General features: G+C 41.6%; 1 protein-coding gene across 2 annotated transcripts; it reads left to right on the top strand.

Moving 5' to 3' along the window:
• The first annotated feature begins 22 nt into the window (after positions 1–22).
• On the top strand, positions 23–19428 carry AAGAB (alpha and gamma adaptin binding protein). Of its 2 annotated transcripts, XM_065641857.1 has the most exons (10): positions 23–118; positions 6302–6492; positions 7237–7333; positions 8135–8224; positions 10542–10625; positions 15299–15381; positions 16090–16183; positions 17889–17993; positions 18508–18557; positions 19038–19428. In XM_065641857.1, the coding sequence occupies exons 1-10, from the start codon at positions 46–48 to the stop codon at positions 19122–19124; spliced, it is 954 nt and encodes a 317-aa protein (XP_065497929.1). In that variant the 5' UTR covers positions 23–45; the 3' UTR covers positions 19125–19428. The 2 variants fall into 2 exon arrangements, with proteins under 2 accessions (XP_065497929.1, XP_065497930.1); XM_065641858.1 differs by lacking the exon at positions 19038–19428 and having other exon boundaries at positions 15299–15388; positions 18508–18556.
• Positions 19429–22949: the final 3521 nt, after the last annotated feature.

The following is a 22949-nucleotide window of genomic DNA, read 5'->3' as shown; positions in this document are numbered from 1 at the left end:
CCGGGTGGTAGCGGCGGGGCCGGAAGGGGCGCGGCGGCGGGCGCCATGGCGGCGGCGGGGCCCTTCGCGCTGGTCACCAGCTGCGCCGCCGGCTTCGCGGCCGAGGAGCTCGTCAAACGTGAGTCGCCGCCGCGCCGCGGAGCCCCGGCCTGGCCTGGCCTGGCCTGGCCGCAGCTGCGGGCCTCGGGCCCGGCAACTCCTCACCCCCAGCCCGGGCCCTCAGGGGGAGGCTCCGCTCCCCTCACGCACCGTCCCCTGCCAGGGCCCCTGCCTGCCCCGGGCCTGTGGTGTTTAACCACCTGCCCTTGAGAGCGTCAGGGGCCTCCTGATTGCTTTAAGGAAATAAGCTGTTGAAGAGAGGCCGTGTAGACCCGCAGGTTGTGTTTTGTGCCCTCTGACACCAAGGAGCAGGCGGTATCACCACCACAGCCAACAGGGAAACCGAACATTCCAAAGCGCTTTGTTACCCACTGGCCCTGTCTTAGGTGTGAATAAACTGTTGTAAGTTATACCTGGACTAAATAATTTGAGAATTGCCTTGAGGCTGACTAAAAATCATAGAATACCAGGTTGGGACCACAAGGATCATCTAGTCCGAGCTCTCTTGGCAAAGCACAGTCTAGACAGGCTGGCCCAGCACCCTGACCAGCTGAATCTTAAGTGTCCAATGTTGGGAAATAACACTTTCTTCAACAACAAATGAAAACCAGATTCATGAGACCATAAGCTTCACTGCTGCTGGGTGTTCTGGTCATTCACACACAGGGTACCAAAATGATTTTGTTTCACCAGGACATGCCAGTGGCCCAGATGGCCCCTAGAACACGAGGGGGACAAACCAAAGCAACCAGCATGGCTCAGGAGTATTGGCAAGCAGAAAACAAAAGCAGACTAAATACAGTCTCTCTGGTTTCATCTTTCCGTTGAACCTCAAGGGTGGTAGAATTTCTAAAATTCCTGGTTGGTCTCAGCTCTTGCTTTGCTTCGGCTTGCTTTCGTGCATTAGACCATTTGTTGGCCCAAGGCAGAAGCACCAAAAAGGGAAAGCTAAGGAATTTTTCCTTTCAGCACTTGTCAGAATTGTAGATTACACTTACTCTGTATTAAATACATAGAATTCATTCTACAGGAAGTGGTTTTCTTGGAACACACTTCCCTTCTTTATGGCCCGAAAAAGGGAACATGAAAATAAGGCCTGATAGTAGAGAAAACTTTGGTGGACTTTTTAGTAATTTTAAAATCAAGGTAATTCCAGGAAGAAGCTGTTTAGATCTTGACGGGTTTGCCATTACAGCTTGTTAGTACAGCCTTGGTTTTTAGGAGACTGTTATGAACAGTTTGGTGTGCATGATAAGATGTATCACTTATCAACAGCCCCAACCACTTTTCTGAATTTGTTTTTAGCAGTTTCTGAGAGATCTTCCTTAGGAGCCTGATATAGCACTGGGCTGCCCCCCGGGACCGGTTCCCTCCCTCTCATTAAACCACGTTGTGGAACAAGAATTACAGCACAAGGTCTGCAGACAAAGGTGGCTCTGTCAAAGCAGCTGCGTTGACACCAAATTATCTAAGGAGATTCCATACCAAAGCATTATATGTTTCTGTAAAATCTTGTTCTTAGTTCTTGTTCTTGTTCTTCTTGTTCTTAGAAGGTATAAGCAAGGCCAGGTTGGACAGTGCTCTGAGCAACCTGGTCTGGTGGAAGGTGTCCCTGCCCATGGCAGGGGGTTGGAACTAGATGATCTGTAAGGTCCCTTCCAATCCAAACCTTTCTGTGGTTCTATGATATTGGAAGGAATTATTCAAGGTTCCTGCAGCTAGCTTCCCTTTGATTATTTCTCGTAGTGAAATTAAACAAGTAAAAAAGGGGAGCAAAAAGCTTCATTGGAGTGTTATTTAAGCTGAGAAAGTCTTAAAACTTCAGATTTTTTTTTTTTAGATAGTGCTCACTTTGACATGTCCAGGCTTCCACTGTTTTCCAGTGCCAAAACAGGAGTCTTATAGATAATCTTTGTGTCTTGTTGAGTTGCTTCACAAAAGACATTAAAATCTTCCTGAAAGAAACGTGATCATTTACTAAAATAAATACTGTGAGAATTTTAAGTTCCTGCTTTGTCTAACAAGTGAAATTACATCAGATCCAGGAGCATACCCAGAACAAACGTTGTAAAACATTCAAGGACAAGGCCAAAGTACACTGGGCTGAAGGGTTTTGGGCAGGTTAAACAAAATGCTGGTGCAATTCTCAAAACTTCTGCTTTTACAGCATTCAAGTGTCACACCAGGTTAAAGTCATTATTTAATAATGGTTTAGTTCGAGAAGACCATTATATGAGCTCCCCTGAGGCAGTACAGTGTTTGAGATATATTGTGGCAACGTCTTATTAAATACTATGTTGTTTGGTAGGATCCATGTAGCAGTTGGGTTTTGAGCCTATAACAGAAACATAAAAAAAAAAAAAGCCTGATAACAGTGTTATCCCTGCTTTTGCCACTGTGTTTCTGGATTTCCCTGGTATGTACTCTTTCTAGGAAAATCTGGTTTTAAGTAGAAAGAAGCTGCTTAGAGTGTTCAACTGTGAGGAGGTGTATGAGAACTGATTTCTCCTGCTGCCTGCCAGAACTTTCCAGGCTGATTACAAGGCATTTTTCAGTGTTTCTTCCCCTTAAGTAGGAAATGGCTTGAGGACAAGAAGACTATTATGGTACCTTTGCTTGATATTTTTGTCTTCCAGGGTTCTGTGGGATACCCCGAGTTCTTTATTTCATTAGATACTGTGGCAAAATGAAGCTGTTTAAAATGCAGAGTAGAATTGGCTCCTCTCTTAGATACATTTATCACAAATTAAAAGAGCAAATAAGATTGTTTTAATTTTTAAAAATGCTGGCCAACAGATACATACTGTCTGTTGTGATTTTTTTCCCCCCTCTTTTTTACTGTTTACCACTTCTCCCCCACAACAAAATATCTACACCAAATGCATATTTCTGGGTTCTCTTTACTCTTTGTGTAATTTGCAGGAGTATTTTTTATGGTGTTTTCCACCAGGTGGCTCTCAAGGCCCAGAATGTGGGAACTACGTGGTGCACCTACCAACTCTGAGGATTTGGGATCACGGATGGCATTGTAGAAAACTGAATTGTGTTCTTATAGCATGTACTCAATCTGAAAAACACTAGGAAGAAAGATAAATACCTTAATCCCTTAGGGGGAAAAAAAACCACACCACCAAAAAACAACAAACCTGCAAAGAAGAGTTGTAATGATTCTGAAAAAACCATTGCTATTAAACACACAATATAGCAGAAGTGCTTAAATATCAGTTGAGTGTTAGAGAACAGAGAACATGGCTGGAAGAGGCAAGATATCTGCATCTGGTTCTTTGATTATTATTCAGCTGTTTTTCTGAAAAGTTACTCCTGGTCTCGTTTTCCTTTTTCAAAAGCAGTTGCCACCTTGCACTTAGAGAATACTTACGAAGTCTCCATTACAAAAAGGGAATGATGTTAGATTTTACAATCTTGTCATCTGAACCATTGTTTATCTTGTCTATATGCGAACTCACAAAATTTTAGATCAGCAAGTTTAAGTCAGTAAAATGAGCATTCATGTAAATAGCTGAAATGAATTTCCAGAATTATTGGTCAGAATTTTGTCCACTTCATTAAAAATCATAGATATTTGTGATTGAAGAAAGGACACAACTAATGAGCCTGCTGAAAAACATCAGCTGGTAACTGACTGCCTGGAAGTAAAATAACTTCTCCTCTGGAGAGATTTTGCAGAAATTTGGAAGTTCATTGAGCCATATGACACCAGTCACTATCTATTACTGGACTGAGCCATGAACTGATCTCCTGTGTCAGTTGCTGTTGTGTTCTTAAATGGTTTTCTGATCAAAAACAGGCAAAGTGAGCCATGAACTGGGCTAAACTGGAGGAGGAGAATTGTCTGAGGCCAAATGTGATCTCATTGTAGGTCGGCGTTAGTGCAGGAAGTTGCAGAGGTGAGCGGTGCCAACGTATGCAGGAGGTAACGACCCCGAGATGATACCACAGCTGGCTTAGAAATGGTCTGTTTGGCCCTTGGCCTCAAATAATTCACTGTAGGTGAAGCTTCTATTGCTCCAAAGTGCTTTTATACAGACGCGTGGGACACTGAAATACATTCTATCTTAATGAATATTCAGCAGTTATTGGTAAGACTGTAAAAGTTATTTCAGTAAAATGCGTCCAGCATTAGTAGTTGCCGTATTTCTCAGAGGACCTTGAACTCTAAATCCTGTTTTTGAACGTCGCTAAGCACTGTTCTTTTGTGGCATGAACTTTTTCCGTGCGTGTTTTTAATGGTGATGCATTTGGAGTCTGTTTGCATTCCTGTCATCCAAATAAGCCACTTGTGCTCATTAAGTCAGCCCAGTAGGTCCTGCCTACTGTTGTGGTCAGAGCATGACTCAGTTGGTTTTCCAGGCCCTTTGGATGGCAAACCACTGACACTTTGAATGGCTGAGGAGTTTAAAAATGAGTAAGTCACTGGAAATTAGTTTGACAAGCCACCTCCTTTTGCCATATTAATTTTCAATGAGTTTATTCTGTATCCAAGTAAAACTTAACAGGGTTTATTCCAATGAATATTCTCTAAATTAGATATGAACTATTCTGGCTGAATTTACTTTTCTCATTAAAATACAGGCTATCTTGAAAAGAAATTTCTGGAATCCAGAGGTGGCAAATGTAATCCTTAAAACTGGTTCCAACATGGAATATATATCCTTGACAACTTAGTTTGAGTTGCAGTCTGTATTTCTTTTGTAGTTTCAGCTTGTTTACTCAAAAGGCCAAAATCTAATTTGTCTGAGTGACTTTTGTGGAAGAGAACTATTAACAAGATACCCAAACTACATATAGTTTCCTGCCATGAGTAATCAGGCTGTTTTGCGGTAATTTGTTACAACCCTGAGCCATAACAAGTCTGAATCCTTTCCGAAAGTTCCTGCAGTCCCTTGAGTTTAGTGCGCAATATCCATTTTTACTGGGAGAGAAATTTCACAGGGGATCGGCAAAATCTCTTGGGATGAATGATGGGTAATCGGAAGCACAAAGGGATGAAAGAGGCTCCTTAAAATACAGGACCAGTAGCATGTAATAGGAAATGGGATGTGTCCTAATTCTTCTAGCAGTACTTTAAGGCCTAAATTTGTGCATGAAGTCTTTTGTAGAGGGGAAAAAAAAAAAAAATCACTTACAAAGCAAATGTGAAAGTTCTTTCATATCAGCTTTTGGAAATCTTTTGTAAGAAGTTCTTTCCTTTTGTCTTCTTGCTCAGGTGGCTTTGTGCTGCCTTGTGCACTCCACTTATTCACCAGTTAGATTTCTCAGACTTTGCAGTTAGTTACAAAAAAAAAAAAAAAAAATAATTGAACCTTTCTATGGCAACCTTGGCAGAGAGTTTTTCCTGCCTTTTTGTTGATAAGATACACAGAATTTCAAATTCATGTCCAGACTATTTGGGGAGCAGCCTATTCTAGCATCACCAGGAACTGTCTCAGTACCTTTAAGACATGACCCTTAAGATTTTAGAAAATCCATATACTTTTTTTTAAACTCTTCATATACCCAAAGAGATTTTAGATGGCTCGGTCAGTTTTATATAAAATTGACCTGTGTTTTAAAGCATCCGTAGGTTTGTCCAGCTTGACAAAGATATTCTGCCTGTTCCAGCAAGGTATTTTAAATACAGATGGATCCTCTGCTCTAACCATAATTCAGCTCCAGCGGGTGGCTGCCACACTGCGAGTGTGCGCTGTGAAGGGCAGTGTTCAACATCACATTATCAAAGCACGGACATGGAGTTTAATTGTCGAACTCCTACGTGGAATTTAATGGGAATTACAATAGAATTGTAGTAACTTGGTTTATTTTCTCATTAGTTACCTTCAGGTTTTGGTCATAGTCAAACAGTTCTTTACATCCGAATGAACAAGCAGGGTTTGTTGCTGCTGTAATAAAGTCAAGGTATTCTCTCCATACATCCTGTTTACGGGTAGTGAGTTTGAGGCTGACACTTTTAAAGGCATTTCCAGGAAAAGAGACTTGCTTTTTGAAGGGCTCCCCTACCATATTTTATTTCTAAACTCTAGGACAGAGTAACAAATCAAGTTTGAATATTTGAAGATCTTAATATATGTTTTATTATAGTAAATAAAGATGGCTCTATTTGGCACTGTACCAAGCTTCTGTAGACAAATTATTTTCTTCACGCTTGTTTTATCATCTGCCTCATTCATTTTCTTTTGTACAGGTATCACAGGAAAAGATGACCTTACTGCGGGTGCAATTACAAGTGGAAGAGTGAATTTCTACCCCTGGACAATAGATAATAAATATTACTCTGCAGATATTCACCTCTGTGTCGTACCAAACACATTTCTTGTTACTGCAGATATTGCTGAATCCGTGCAAGCATTTGTTGTGTACTTCGACAGCACAATAGTAAGACTCTTCTGCTTCATTATATTGCTTTATCTGTGTGATATAGTCGCCTTATCACAGTGATAACCGCAAATTATATTTTCTTCATCTTGTGCCATCCATTCCTTTTAGGCTGTTCTGTTAATTGTTAGTAAATCAATGTTAAATTATGCCTGCTGACCATTGCAGCAGTTTCCTTCCCTTTTACTATTATACTCCAGCTGGAGGGGAGGTTTTCAGAAAGATTGAGACAAAAAAGTACTCTAAATAAGGAACTGTTTTTATACCACAGGTGGGAAAGGGTACATACTACACATTTGGCAAAGTTACCTTTTACCAGACATCTCAGGGCTGTCTCAGAATAAACTAGAGCAAGGGGAGTAGTTCACCAGCCCCCATGACATCCACTTTAATGTAGATGACAGCATAGCTACCCTTAAAACCCAAGATATTCTTAAAATTAAATACTCAGGATTAGCCTTAAGTAAAAATGTTTCCTAGTCTACACTAAGATTGCATAATTAATATTAAACATGAAAGAGGGGCCCAAGGCAGTAGGATTAACCCATCTGTAAAACAAGTCAAGAATCAGAAGGAAGTTGTATATAAATCAACTTCTCTGGTTAGAACACAAGTGTTGTAAACATACTTGATATGCAACCTAGTGTATTTCCTAATTTCATTGCTTTTATTCTAATACTAGTAATGATTTTAAAACTCAAGTATTTGAGGATGTATCACAAAGACTTCTTTTTTCCCCTTTAGAAATGTGGACTTGATAGTGTCTCCGAATGGCTTCCCCTGACAGAAGAGTGGTTACCAGAAGTCATGATCCTGGTTTGTAACAGAGTATCTGAAAATGGTATGAAACCTAAAGAAGTTCCACACTGACTTAGAGTTGTTAACCCTGCTGGATAATTTATTTTCTAGTTAAAACACCACAATTGTTTCTTAAAATATCTTTGTGAGACTGACTTTGAGATTTAATTGAGAAGAGCCAGGTCACTCCTGCAACCAGGAATAGAAGAGTCTTAAGCTAGTTGTGGTTAAAACTGAATCAGAATTTTACAAGCTTGCTTAAAATGAACTCTGTGTATCCCCTTCGTAGTGTACCAGTGTGCACTGTAAAGTAATTAAAAGGTATTAATATTTCTGGATGTGCATAATCCTCTCTGGTGAAGAATGATGATTACTGCTGGTTGCTTAACTACAGTGGAAACTATGTTCATCTTTTGTGACGATTTGGACATTAAAGGCACATGTTTGCTTTGGTTCTAGAGTAGCATATGCAATACCACAGCAAGCTGTAGGGTGCAGAGATGGCCCTGTAACTTAATTTGGGTTCAAACCTGGAGTTAACAGAAGTCTTCATTCACTGTGGCACTTCACTTACATTTCCCTTTGAGTACCCACTGCAAAGCCATTTGATTTTATGGTATTTGAAAACAAAACCAAAAAACAATTAAAAGGAGGAGTTTAACTGGAGCTTTGGGGATCAAGTTAAAAGCGAATAGAGAACCCATGCCACCTACTATATATTTTTCCCCATACAATCCAGAATAAGCAGACAACTTTGAGGGAATAGAATGTAGCTTAAGATTCAGCTACTGATATTAGTGTCAGATGTGTATGTTCAGTACATGTTTTTGTTTCCCAACTGTAGGTGTTAACAGACAGAAAGCTCAAGAGTGGTGCATCAAACACGGCTTCGAACTGGTAGAACTCAGCCCTGAGGAACTGCCTGATGAAGATGGTAGGACTGCTACTTCTTTTGGGAATGAAAAAGCACACCAAAATACCTTCTAAACTATTGCAAGGGGCATAACTTGATGTGCTACATGATTACAGCATGGAATGCTCCCAGCTGGTGAGGCTTAGTCTCAGCTGTAAAAGGTCAGGAGGAGGAGGTCATTTCCTGCAAGAAATTCTGTTTGTCTCCTCCCAAATACAGCTGCTCTTTATGTAGCACCTACAAAAAAAATAATATCTGCTGCTTTTTCTGGCACTAATCCTAGGACTGTATTGATAGATTAGAAGCATTTATATTCTACTTTGCAAAAAAAAAAAATCTAAAGAACAGGAATCAGAGATGCACAAGGGCAGGAAAATGTCTTTTTAAAAAAAAAAAAAAGACTTAAAACTCGTTGTTCATACCAAGAAAAGATCAACATTATTCATATGGTGACATGATAGGCTGAAAAGGGGAGATTGTTAAAAACATTTCAGAATATCACGCACTGCTACACAGGAAATAAGCCAGTTTCAAAATCACTGGCTGACCATGTGTTTATAACTTGAGAAAACCCATCAGGCAAAGTCAGAAGTGTGATGTGTGATGTTCCACTCTTGAAAAGTGACTGTGCACTTCCTGACAGCCTTATCAGCATCAGCCTTATCTCCTCATTTCAGCGATACAAAAAGGTGTTTACATCTTACCTCTGTAGAGCCAAAATGAGACAACTGACTCCATTTCCAGGCTGGTGGAATTAGTCACTGACATTTACTCTATTTCACATTCAGCAAATATGTAGCTGTCACCAAAAATAATTTAGTCTAAAGTCCTGAGCTAGAACTCAAGTTCCATCCCTTCCCCCTTTAAGGGCCTAGATAAAAGTTGTATCTTGAGTAGCTAAAACCACAACTTCTTCCCCTGCCATGTCTTTAAAGGTGCATTGCTTTTTGGTACTTTGTTAGTCAGGGAGGGATACACATATTTCTGATTTGTAGAAACCAGAAAAATCAGAAGTGGATACCCCTTAGACTAAAGTTTTCTTAGGAAGTGCTTTAAAAGGAAATACTAGTAACCATAAATCCAGTTATTTTTCTATTGAATAATTGCTGTAAAGGGCAAGCTCTTTACTATTTAAATAGTATAAGTAATGGGAATAATAACAACTCAGGATGTTAATCTTGGGAGTATTAAGATCTATGTTCTTTCCTAGATTTTTAATATGGTAGTTGATTCACCGCGACTCATGCATAGGAGGAAATGTGTTCCAGTGAGTAACTTATTTACCCCGTAAACATGCTGTATAAATTACAAAATACACAATGGATACAGTAAACATACTGGGCCAGTATCTGCTTAAAAATTATCACTTTCTGGCAGCTCATCACAAACGAACTGGAGCTCTTGCTATGACTACACAGTTTGTGCAGCAAGGCTAAGAACTCTAAACTGAGACAAAACCAAACAGCAGTGTCCTAGATGGCAAAATATTTGATCAGAGGGGTCATAGACAGCTTTAATTTTTTTTTTTTTGAAGGCACTTCCAATTACTGCACCTGTCCCTGAGTCATCCTAGATAAGTTTGATTTTTAAGCAATCGCATTTTTATATCCAAAGGGTTGATTGTTTTCTTTATTTTTCCCTATTGCTTTGTGAGGCCTGCACAAACATGGGAAGCTGACTAAACTAAGGAAATGGGAAAACTGACTTTATACAGAGTGGTGACAGATCTATTCAGTAAATGCGTTGAAGTCCAAATAATGCTTTTCCTCGTCTTTCAAGTTACTGTAATTCACAGGATTACTGGAACAACTGGAGTTAGATATTGTGGACATAGCTTTACAGTGATCATTTTAATTTCTAACAAGCATCGCACCTGTTTTAAATGGTTGTCCAAAGTTCTTTACTCTCTAAAGAAAGGAAAAGTAATTTTAACATCTGTTTTGAGGTCATACAGCATTCTAAAAGATCTTGGGGTAAAAGATGCCTTACTTTTAACAGCAACTTAAAAACTGCCTATTAGTACGTGAACGTTATTTAACAATGTAGGCCTCATGCTAAATATTTAACAAAACCCCACTCATAATTTAGATTTCTCTACAAAGAGCTGAGAGCTCACAATTCACGATACCTGGAAGCGCAGACTAAGAAGTGAGGCATTAATTTAGATTTGTTTGGCCTCTCATGAAGCAAAGGCAAGAAATCAATGTTTCCAAACAAAATAGTAATTTATATCGCGATAAGATAGGACAGGCATTCACACACACCGTCTTACTTTCAGGCATGTAATAGTTTTTGGTCTAATTGTTAGGAGTGAAATGTCTTTAATCTTTTGTTTTAGATGATTTTCCAGAGTCCACCGGAGTGAAACGAATTGTACAAGCCTTAAATGCCAACGTGTGGTCCAATGTAGTCATGAAGAGCGGTAGGTAATGCAGATTCCTCTTATATGAATTCTGGAGAATGCAAGGCCTGGAGGGCTTCGTATTTTTAGCAGAAGTTTAAACTGAGCAGCTACAGTGGTACTGCCACTGCCTCAGCAGCCAGAGAACAGAGCACTCGTCCGCCTTTTACACAGAATAGTAGAGTTTCAGGTATTGCTTTCTTTGTCCCTTGATGCACAGAGAAACTTACAGGAAATGGGTGAGATTTATTCCTGTTTCAGCATCTGTTCCTGTTCTCTCTGTACTTTTAACTTGCTGTATACCAGTAATTCGAAATAAATCTTCCACTAAGTCTTCAAACTTCAATGAAAAATAAAAGCTTGTTCCACCAAGCTCTAGCAGCAAACAGCTAGTTGTTATCGGGTTGATCTAGAAACCAATATATGGTTTAGTGCAGAAGAAATGTTAAATCCCAAATTTGTTTTAGTTTTTTGAAAAAAAAAATTGAAGCAGGGATGAAGACAGCAAGTGCAGAGGTGAGATTTAGCAAATAAGTGATTTCAAACATCTGTTGAAGAACATTTTAAGTGCATTGCAAGAAGGACTCTCTTCCCTACAGAAAACCCCGCTTGAGTACATGGAAACCACAGAATATTTTGCAAACAGTGCAAAAAACCAAACAAAACCAAAACAACAACAAACAAACCAAAAAAGAAAAAACCCAACAGGCAACCCCAGATAACTGGCTATCAAGTAGAGTTAGAATTTTGCAAACATCACTTTAGGATTAGACTCATTAGAAAAGGAAATGCTGTGGCTTGCCCAGAGTTATTGCAAGCATAGATACTTCCATTTACTTGAAAACCTTTAATGGCCTTTCTGATAACACACGCTGGTGCAGGAAATGTGGGAAGATTAAACTCTTGTGGAGTGCTTTGCCTGACATTTCTTGCTTCACAAAGTCTCAACCCATTACCAACCTTCCAATGTCTCCCTGCTCCCCCATGTTCCATTTTCCACTGTTGCAGCTTCTTCCTCCTTATGTTTTTTAACTGTGTGATGATTTCAAGGGTCAAGAGGCTTCTGTTAGTTCCTCTAACTGGAAGATGGTTACTGGATGAGAACTGCTAAACTGATAATATTTTAATTTTTTTTAAGGTAGCCTTTTGAGTGTTACTCATACCACATCAGAATGAGGTTAAAGTTGGTTCTGATTTAGTGTAACTGTTGTAGAGAAGTACATAGCCATTTGAGATGGTGTAAAGTTATCTCACTAGTGCTAAAATGGTCGTCTTAACAGCATATTTCCTGCATTTGAGAGATGCCACATTACAGAAGAACAGAACTTAGTCACATGTTCAGTTCTTCATGGGTGGAAATTCCTGTGCATCATTAGTGTGTTCTGTAAAGGTCGGACTCCTTGAAAATCCACATTTTCTAGCTCCACAGTGCAGAAACCACACAGCATCAATGCACGTTACTACAAACCCCTCAGGAAGTGAACTATATTTGGAAGCTGTTGCAGCCTAACTGTGCCTTCAAAGGGAAATTGTTGAGCTCATTTCACTTAAAATAAAACTTTTTACAACCTGTAACATATCTTTTGTTTTCAGCTTCCTCCTGATCCTGGAAACCAGCTGCCATGTAAATCAAACTTCAGCTTTTCTACCAAACTACCTATAGGTGCTGGCTCTTTAGAAAACATGCAGTCATACTTCGTGTGAAGATTTTTCATGAACTATAAGATATTTGTGTAGAAGTAAAAGCTTACAGCACTGCCAAGTGTAACCATTCCTAAAGCCAGTGTTACAGCACTGCCTTACTTCAGCTGTTTGTATGAGGATTTATATTTACAGACAGAGCAGTAATGACATCTTTCAAGGACAAGCATTAAGCCCCTATTATTTTAAGATATTTTATCTTAAACCCAAACACAATTCTTCGTAAGTTGTGAAGCAGTTTTTTGCACACCTCTTAAGAAAATTTCCAACCTTTTGATTTTTTCCTCTAATGTGTAAATACATTCATTTCACACCAATACATAAAAATAGGTGTTAAGTGTGGCATAGTTAAATGATAAACATTTTTACATCAATACCACACGCTTTGCAAGTAAATAAAGCACTATTGTCTTTACCAGAAGAAAAACAAGCAGTCTTACCAGAGAGTCTCCAGAGGGAAATTCCCTATTGTAGTTGGCACAAAGTTGCTGGTTCTCCAGGCCTCAGAGCTCTCTGCACTGTGAGAATTCAGGTGGTTTTCTTGGGCAGAAGGATGTGAGAAGTTCTTCAGCCAACATCTTCCCCCCACAAAGGCAGTTCGCTGCTCTCGTCCTCAGCTGGCCCTTCAAGAGCCAAGATAATTGACCTGGACAGCAAAATAAGAAATAACTCCCTGTCCTCTAAAAAAAGCTCCTGAGTTGTTTTCCTGCTTAAATATGTGTGAGTGATCCCAGCTGAAGCTGGTTACCTAAGGTGGGGCCAGTGATTAGCCCATCTCTCTTTACAAATAATTAGCCTGATTTAGGGGAGCTATTTAAACTTAGTTATTTAAACAAAACATTAATTTTGACTTTTTAATTCCAATTTTGTGTGGAAGTCAGGATCACCACATGTCAGCTGGAGACAGACTATGGAGGAATAATGGATAAAGATGGTGGAAAACATTTTGCGGTGGGTTGAGCATATATTAACTTCGAACCCAAGCTCAGAGCTCTGCAACCATTGATGAGTAATACCTGTCAAAATGTATAAAAACCATCATAAGGGAGCCACCAACTATTACAATAAGTCGAATGAGATAATGTTTGGTTTTGATGCTGTAAGAACACTGTGTAAGGCATCACCCACTTCCTGAATTGCACCCAGAAGATGAAATAACTTTTGCATCCAATAAAAAAGTTTATGGGAAGGCTTTTTCAAGGGTGTGCCTGCAACCAAGTGCTCTGTCTGCCACCTCCCTAACCACAGGTCCAGAAACAAATAGCTGCTTTCCAGCAATCCCTGCTGTAGATTCCAGTTCTAACGGGGACAACGTTTTGTGATTTCGCTGGCTGAGGTTACATGTGTATGGGGGTGGGGATGGAGCCACCGTTATTTTTCTGGACGGGATGAGCTGTAATCGTAGATATGGAAGAGGTACATGATGAGCTCACTTCATCCACCCCCCTGCCAATGTGGGAATGTTCTCTGTCAAGTACATTCTGACTCAGAAATTGGCTAAATGTCCATCTTTACAGTTTTCCAAAAGCTCTTTGCTCAGCCTGCTGAAACGCGGGGAAGCTCCTCTGTTGTGGGTTGTGAGTCTCAATCTTTTATCGCTCAATTGCCTGTTAATTTAGCTGGCGGACTTCACAGCCTTTCACGTCTTGCCACTGAACTTTTTTAAGGCGATTCGTCTGGCCAGACTGATTCACTTCTTCCCAAACCTTTGGTGAGCGATCCGTTAAAGCAGTAAAACTGGACAAACCAGCCAATTGAAACAAATACCTGCTCGAGGAGCGGGAGGGGAAGAGAACGGGACAGGACCACATGTGAGCCCAAGTACACAGTGAAAATTATTAAACAGGAACTGAGGTCTTAGTAATTCACTAATGGGGACATGTTTACATGTTTTATAGAGAGCTGATGGTTGTAGTTATATGTCCAACTCTTCAAAATGAGGTTTTGTATAGATGGCAAGTCAGTTTGGACAGTGCATAAGAATTACATCATCTCAACATTTGAGTCTGGAGCTTAGTCATTAGTGTAAAAATTCAGAGCACTTTTTTAAAAAAAGTGATATTAATCACTCTTCTGGCACAAGCCGTTGTTTCCTGGCTAGTTGTAGTACAAAAACCTAACGTTATTTCTTTTTTTATTTGACTAAAATACTAAGATTTGCAGAAAAATCTCCCGAGTCTCTTGTGTAACTGTGAGTATTTAGTACTCAATGCAAGGCCAGCTGAAAACACGGCTTAGAAACAAAACACCTCAGAATAACTCCTATTATGCATATATATTTTTTTTAAATGAAATTTAAAAATACAGATAGTTTAATTTTAAAATATTGTACTGCATCTTTTATCTTAGATGATTGGTTAGTTTTAGGTTTTAATTCACTTTTTTTTAAAGGCTGGATTTTAAGATACCACTGAAATACACAGCAGGGCAGCAGATGTGGAAACCCAAAGCACCTGGCGGTGCCAAGAGACCTTGGATTTGATGGCCGGGCCCTTCCACGTATTCTGAATTAGATATTTAAACCTGGCCTTTGCCGTTACCATAGTGCTCAACCTGTTTAGACAATATGTGTCTAAGCAAAGAGACTTGTTGCATTTCCTGTATTTAACCACGAACTCAGTGCTGCTTCCCATGGGTGGTGAAACCAGGTCTGCTGAGTGTCACTTACAGCAAATGCCTCTTCTGGATTTTGAAAACCGCCTTGTTTGGCATCAGAAGAAATTTGCCAGACTAAATCCTAACACAGCAGTGACTTCCAATAGGAAGAAAAAAGAGCTCCCGTCTCTTGTGGCTTACACATCTATTCCCTGTTGGTAATATTTAGCAGTAAATATTGCTAGTATACTTAAAAAAAAGTTTCTGCTTTAAATAGCGCCCGATACAGTTCTACAGGGTGCTGTGTGTGTCTTCCCTGATCTATCCCGTTTAGTCTGTTATAAGTATTTGTGATAATATTGCATTTTCTGTTAAACTAACAGCCGTTTTGTTTTTAGACAGGACCCAGGGCTTTGGTCTCCTCAGTTCATTAGCAGGTGCGAACTGTAGCATCGGGTCAGAAGAGAACCAAGATACACAAGTAAACAGTAATTCCTATTTCTTGTTCTTTGCTCGTACTGTTTCTTCTGTTGCTCTTTCCTATTGTCACACGTGGTGTAGTGGGGGCTTTTGCTTTTTTTCCTCCATTCTCAAAGGATGCTTCACAGCCTTCTGGAATGGATTTTAAAGGAAACATTTCTGAAGTCTGCAAAACTGTCTGCATTTTTCTTACAAGTCCTCCTGAGACAGTTGTTCGTAGGAGCTGTCACCTCGTGGCTGTGAGCTTGCTGGTTTTTGGGATATTGCCTCAGAACTCCTCATTTTACCTGGCGATGTCTGGTCGTGTGCTCAGTGCGTAAAGCTGTTGGGTGTTGAATCCACTGACTTCAGCACCGTGTAAATGTTTTACCCCAGAAAACCCACTGGAGCTGAGGAAAGATTATTAAAAGCTCCATTCAACGTGTTGTTTTCCATTAATATCCAAGAGCAGCATTTTGTGCAAAACAAAAACTATCACTCGATACTGTTATTTAAAACAACAACAAACCTTCATGTGGTACCTATGTACAGTGTTGCAAAAGTGGCTTTTCATAATACATCTGGTTTTCATAATACACAGGTTTTGCATTAGGTAACAGCTTAAGATAAAGAATAAGTTTTTAAAGTCAAGCCAGGAAGCACCTGATTTGCTGATGATGCTTTTTGGGTGCGTTACTGGATCCTCTAACATCTATTTGTTTCCTGACAGGCCAATCCATCAGCAGCAGACAGAGAAGAATCGCAGGTAGACGGCAGAGAAGATGCAGCCGGCACAGACGACCTGCAGATCGACAGCTCCGTAGGTGAGATCTCTCTCTGCTTGGCAGGTTTGTTGGAGCAGACACCCATGGCTGGGGCAGTCCCAGAAAGCCACTGGCTTCTTCTCCATGAAAACTGTGGCATAAATGCACTTGCCAGAGCCAGTAGAGACTAATTGTTTAGACTTCAGGTGTTCGTATTGAAAAAATGCGCCCACGTTCAGACAGGACAAAGGCCCTGCAGCACAACCACCTGGAAACATTCACATCACAGAATGTTAGGGATTGGAAGGGACCTTGAAAGATCATCTAGTCCAATCCCCCTGCCAGGGCAGGAACACCCAGATGAGGTTACACAGGAAGGCGTCCAGGCGGGTTTTGAATGTCTCCAGAGAAGGAGAATCCACAACCTCCCTGGGCAGCCTGTTCCAGTGTTCCATCACCCTCACTGAGAAGAAGTTTCTTCTCAAATTTAAGTGGAACCTCTTGTGTTCCAGCTTGGACCCATTACCCCTTGTCTTACTGTTGGTTGTCACCGAGAAGAGCCTGGCTCCATCCTCATGACACCCACCCTTTATATATTTATAAACATTGATGAGGTCACCCCTCAGTCTCCTCTTCTCCAAGCTAAAGAGCCCCAGCTCCCTCAGCCTTTCCTCATAAGGGAGATGCTCCACTCCCTTCATCATCTTTGTGGTCCTGCACTGGACTCTCTCCAGCAGTTCCCTGTCCTTCTTGAACTGAGGGGCCCAGAACTGAACGCAATATTCTAGATGAGGTCTCACCAGGGCAGAGTAGAGGGGAAGGAGAACCTCTCTCGACCTACTAACCACCCCCCTTCTAATACACCCCAGGTCCCATTGGCCTTCTTGGCCACAAGGGCCAGTGCTGGCTCATGGTCACCCTGCTGTCCACCAGGACCCCCAGGTCCCTTTCCCCTACACTGCTCTCTAATAGGTCATTCCCCAACCTATACTGGAACCTGGGGTTGTTCCTGCCCAGATGTAAGACTCTACATTTTCCCTTGTTATATTTCATTAAATTTTTCCCCGCCCAACTCTCCAGCCTGTCCAGATCTCGCTGGATGGCAGCACAGCCTTCTGGCGTGTCAGCCACTCCTCCCAGCTTGGTGTCATCAGCAAACTTGCTGATAGTACACTCAATTCCCTCATCTGATGTGGGTATTGTGTGTACTGTGTATATCTAGGATAAGTTGTGATTCAAGTTTCAAGCTTTATGGTTGCAGAGAAAAATCCTTACGGTGTGACCCAGCAGGAGGGAAATGAACCACACTCCGCTGGGCTGAGTCCTCAGAGGTTCAGGTGTTTTAAGCTACAGGTCCTTAGCTATTCACACCGTTCTGGGAGGTGGGAATTTTTTACAAGTTGTATGTGGAGATCTCCTAAAGGGTGGGTGTTGTTAGTCGTGGTCTAAGCATAGTCTCATTACTCTTTCATTTACTCTGTGGCTGTTCAAAGACAGATCATTTTATAATAAGCGAGAAACCTTAAATATTGGTTGAACTCAAAAACACTCTTGCAATGTAATGTATCAAAATTAATTACCACTGTAATGATGCCGTGAGCCGTCTGTATGAACAATCAGTAAATTAAATGTTTCTTTCTCTCCTATGGGGTTGGAATTTGCAAGTGGGATTTCCAGATGTTAAAATACTGTTTTTATCAGAAAGGCTTCCATACCTGCTGACAGAGGAACTGACCTTAAACCAACCTATACGCATTTATTTCAGATCCCGTGTTAGATACGGACATTCAGGAGTTAGCCAGCCTGACCACGAGAGACAGTGACCTGGAGAACTTCGAAAGGCTCTTTTCAAAGCTGAAAGAAATGAAAGGTAACGTACCAGGGAGAGACGTCCTGAGCTGTATCGCCCCATCTAGTCACTCCAAGGCATGAAAGCCAGGGTGGGAGATGGGATGATTGTACAAATTCCTGTTCTCCCGTCTGAGGTTTTTTATAAGTAGCTGATCTTTTCATCAATTTGTCCTTCATCTTGATAGTGCTCTTGAAAGAAGTAGGTGCTGCCCAGCTGGCTGCTGTCACATTGGGTTTGTCCACCGTGAACTAACGCTACACAGTTTTCTATAAACAAACCTTATTTTTTTCAGCTCTGCGACTGTGTGCCAGTCTTGTCGTTTGAAGCTACAAATGTTTGAGGTGAACTCCAGTGTGCTCAGCACCCTCGTCTTTCTGGTGTTTGGGAATTGTAGTTGCTCTTACTAAATAAGATTCTTTTTGTTATGATCTTAAACTTGTTTCTTCACAGTCCCCTAAAAACAGCCGCAACAGGCATTTCGCTCCCTGCTCCCTCCTGAGGTTGACAACTTAAGTCATGTTCTTTTCCACAGATAAAGCCGCAACGTTGCCTCACGAGCAGAGAAAACTACACGCGGAAAAGGTGAGGTTTGGAAATCGGCCTTGAAATTATTAAAAATGGGGTTTTCCTTTCTAAGTCATAGTTACTTGGCTTGCAGGGTTCCTGTATTAGGAGGAGTAAGAACAAACTGCGCAGTCCTTGGGAAGACTGTCTGGTATCTCCCAAGAACTGGAGATTTTGAAACACCAGAAAAAGCTTTGGAGGCCCCGCAGTCTCTGAGGGTGCAAACCGGCTTGCGCTTAAGTCACTGGAAGAGCCTTGATCTCACAGAACGTTTAATTGTGCCTTAATTAGCACAAGTTTTCTATCACACCTGCCTCCCTGAATTCTAAATAACCACCTCTGTGGTGTTGAAATAACTTCAGAGGATTAGCATTGGACCTAGAAACATGGTTGATAGATTCAGCTGCGGCTCAGTTTCTATTTTTTGGATGGTAAATGCAAAATCTTCAGTCATTTGAGGGGAATTTTTCTCCCTTTCTCTTTTTTTCCCATTGTTAGGTGGCCAAAGCCTTCTGGATGGCAATTGGAGGAGACAGAGATGAAATCGAAGGGCTCTCCTCGGATGAAGAAAACGAAATTCTGTAGCTGTAAGCGACACAGCGATCCTGAAAGAGGATTTGCCTGCAATGAGCGTTTATTGCGAAAAGCCCCATTTAGCTTTAGTTGCTTTCTTTGGTTAAGGGATTCCCCGCATAATTGTAAGAAGTAACACATTCCACAACACCTAATGGTTCGAGTGGTTGTGTCTGACTGTTCGTTTATTCTCTCCCAGAGGTTTCTGGAAGGCGATGCATGCACTTAGAGGAAATCATAATTAGTTTACATTTTTCAAATTAACATTTTTATTGTTGCCTCTTTTGAGTTTAAATAAACCAATTTACTACCAGTTCTCTTTCTACATATGGCCGGTGGTTGTTAAGTGACTACTTAATTCCAGACTCAATGTCATAGATGTCGGCCTGTTGGATAGGTTTATGTGGTTTTATAGCTGACTTACTAGTTAAAACAAACCAGATTTATATGAGCCATGAAGAGAAAGTTGCTGAATAGTGCCCTGTCGTGGGACGCTGCGCCAAGGCTGAAAGGTTAGTCCTGCTGGGTGCCAAAATTATTAAAAACGGCCCCCAGGCTCCCAGTTCCGTTTGCGTCTGTACGTATGCGGTCCTTCCCTGGAAGGTCAGGGCTTGGCCCACACTCCCTGGGTTTCCATTAGAAATTAAATTTGGGATTAAATGCAAGACAGATTTTTTTTTTTGCTGCTGCTGTTCCAGGGGTGAAGTTCCCAGCCCAAACCTGCAGTGCTTGTTGTCCAGGACCCAGCAGAATGCACAGACCTGCTGGTGAATTCTGCCCCAAATACTTAAAGAGAAAAGCCGGTTTTAAAACCCCACACTGGCACCTGCTGTGTTTCTGACAGCTTTACGCTCCTATATATTCCTTGGAAGGCACCAGAGTGCAAGTCTCAAATTGCTGCTTCATGGTGAGCAATCTTATTTAGAAATTTTTGAAATGAACTTTCCCAATGTCTGGTTTTTGCGTCAGTAAATTTTGCGAGTCTTGAGATAGCGACTTTCCGTAAATTATTTGACGGCTTTAAATTTTGAAAGCGCTTTCCCTGTGGTTCTTGACATTCCTTGCCTCTTCTTTTAAGCAAAGCTAAAATAATAGGCTGCTTGGAACGCCGTAAATTATTTCCTGGGTAAAAACTGTGGCGTTTGCAACTCTTAAAAAACAGAACTGAAGCCTTGTTAAGTAGTTTGAAAAGCATTTCTCATACAAAGGTGGAGCAGTGGCCCAACCATAGTAAAATACCTATTTTTAAGAGAAATGTTCCTTTTATAGGGCTACATGTACAGACATCCAGCTCGTGGTGCAGCCGGTGATGAGAACAGGGCTGACAGCACAGAGCGGGGACAGGAGGGGAGCAGAAGGACGCGGAGTTTGGGGCAGGAGGAGCCTGAACGCAGCGTCCCGCAGGGTTGGCAACACATTTGCACAGATATTTTGGAGCAGATCTAACGTATTAAGAGCTCTTTCAAGTATGTTTTTGCTGTAAATGTGTCTCTTGTTTGTAGGTGCAGCCTGTGCTTTAAAAAAGCACAATTCATCGAGGTAGGAAGTGTGGCTAGGAAATAGTTTTAATGATCCTTAAAGAGTATTGTATTCTATTTTTAAATCAAAGTTTACTTTGCTGGCAGCTTGTTTTGTGGGTTAGGTTTTTTTTTTTTTCTGAAAAGAGGTTTCAGTTTTGGCTACAGAATTTCTTTACAAAATAGATGTTACAGAAATGAATGAAAGGGGCATTAGTGGCAAAACAAACCTGGAGGTTGTGTCTTTCCCTCCATTTGTCTGCCGCAGCATTGTCGAGTAACAACAAACCAATTCCCCTCTCGCTGTTACGTCCTCGCGGTGGGTTTGAAGTCTGAGCTTCCCTGGGGCTGGTGCTCCAGTGCTGAACTGGAACAGCTCTGGTTAACGCGCTGTGGGCAGATGTAGCGGCTTCTCTGAGTAAAGGTGTCCCAAGAGCATCCAGATCCACAGGGATTTTAAGAAACAATTCTGAAGGAAAATTATGCCGCTTCAGTGGAAGTGGGAAGTTTCTGGCTGTGGCCTTTGCAAGAAAAGTCAAAGAAAAGTGATTGTGTGTGTGTTAGCAAAGAGCGTTTAAAAGGGTCTCAGCAAACACTCCAAGGGCAGGGGAAACCTTTACACTGAACAGAACTGAAGAAATCGCCATTCCGGTGTTGGCCACGGCGCTACGGTCACTGGATCTGCTGAAAACACACTGCAGTGAGCTCAGCTTTGAGGGCCCCTCAGTCTACACCTGCCCAGCGGTTTTTTGCTACGGCTTTGAAATTTCTCATTTATTATCAAACCTGTATTTTGCTTCAGCTTCCCATTTCCAATGCAGATGAGAAAACTGTGACTAATCCGTGGTATGTTCAGGTGACAACCAGCAGAACTCACAGCTCAGAGCTGATTTACTGCCTCACGCTGGAGTTTTGGCAACCCCAGTACAAAGCCTGCACGAGACCCTTTTATTACCACATCGTTGGAAAACTGAGTGGAAAACGTATTCTCGTAAATCCTCTGTCAGGAAAAACAACACCAAAAGAAAAATCTGAATTTTAGTGAAACCTTAGGAGGAGCATTCAGAGTTCACAGGATTAGCTCATCGTGTGCCTTGGCTCAGTGACACCACTGAGAATGCCCTGGGACCAGCTCAGTGCCAGCACAGACGCATCTTCGTCCCCCAGGATGGCACCTGGTGACCAGCCTTCAACTGAACCAGCAGCTGCGCTGGACATTTCACAGCCCAGTCACCCCTGGGCGCAGTCCCAGTAAGGACAAGGGCAACGGGGACACATCCCCGGTGTCCCCTTCGCTGCGGCCGCCGGGGCCGTGCGAGGGACTCGCCACCCTGGGAGACAAAGATGGAAAAACTTTTCCACCGGTTACATGGTGCAGCCATGGAACGGCGGATCTGGGGAGGAGGTGGGTAGATTCTCCGCTCTTTAAGATTTTCCTTAAAGATTTATCTGGACAAAAGCCCAGCTGACCTGATCTAGTCTTGGACCAAGCAGAAGGTTGGACTGGAGACCTCCTGTAGCATCTTCCAACCATCACGTCTCTGATTTGAGGAAATAACGGGGCACTTTTCAGCCAGATCCAAGAGAACTCTCATTTTTCAGTAACACATTGGTGGGCTCAATGCTACTGCCAGGACCAGAACACATCCCGTTGTTAACACCTGCGAACCAAGGGCAGGTTCGTACCCCACCTGCCTTTCTCTGTTCTGCAGGAGCCAACACGCGAGAGGCCTCACACACCTTCAGCACAGGACTTCGGTTCCTCAGCACGGGGACACCAGAGGTATTTCGGGGGTCTGTGTCGTGAAAAAACACTGAGGACAAGGCAGTAAATATAGCAGCCCCGTGCTGCTCCTACGCTTCCAGTAATGGAGCTTCCTAATTCACAGCCAGAAGGTGAAAATACAGCTACAGTGTTGTATTGTGGGCAAAGAGCAAATTTTTAGCTACATCTGACTTTTCCAGCAGTTCAACAATAAACCCCTTGAGCCCCAGCGCTCCACTCCTACTCACCTTTGAATCCTGGTAGTTAAAAGAACTAGTTGTATTTTTTAAAATTATTTTTTATACCCGACTTTAAATTCTTGGAACAAAACTGTCCAAACTGTAAAAAGACTGAAGATCAGCCCTGAAACTGAGACCTTGTGTGAATTACTGGGAACAACTGTCACTACACATACCTAAAGATGCTCCCGTCTCTGAATTATCTGTGGTTTCAAAACTCAAATGCTTTCAGTCTGTGTCCTTAAATATATGTTTTACAATATCCTTATTTTCTCAGGAGCCTCAGTTTTCAAATCAAAGTTTATTAAAATGTCAA

The sequence above is a fragment of the Caloenas nicobarica genome, chromosome 10, assembly GCF_036013445.1.
Source record: "Caloenas nicobarica isolate bCalNic1 chromosome 10, bCalNic1.hap1, whole genome shotgun sequence".
NCBI lineage: Eukaryota > Metazoa > Chordata > Aves > Columbiformes > Columbidae > Caloenas > Caloenas nicobarica.
This window is presented reverse-complemented; position numbering and strand designations above follow the sequence as displayed.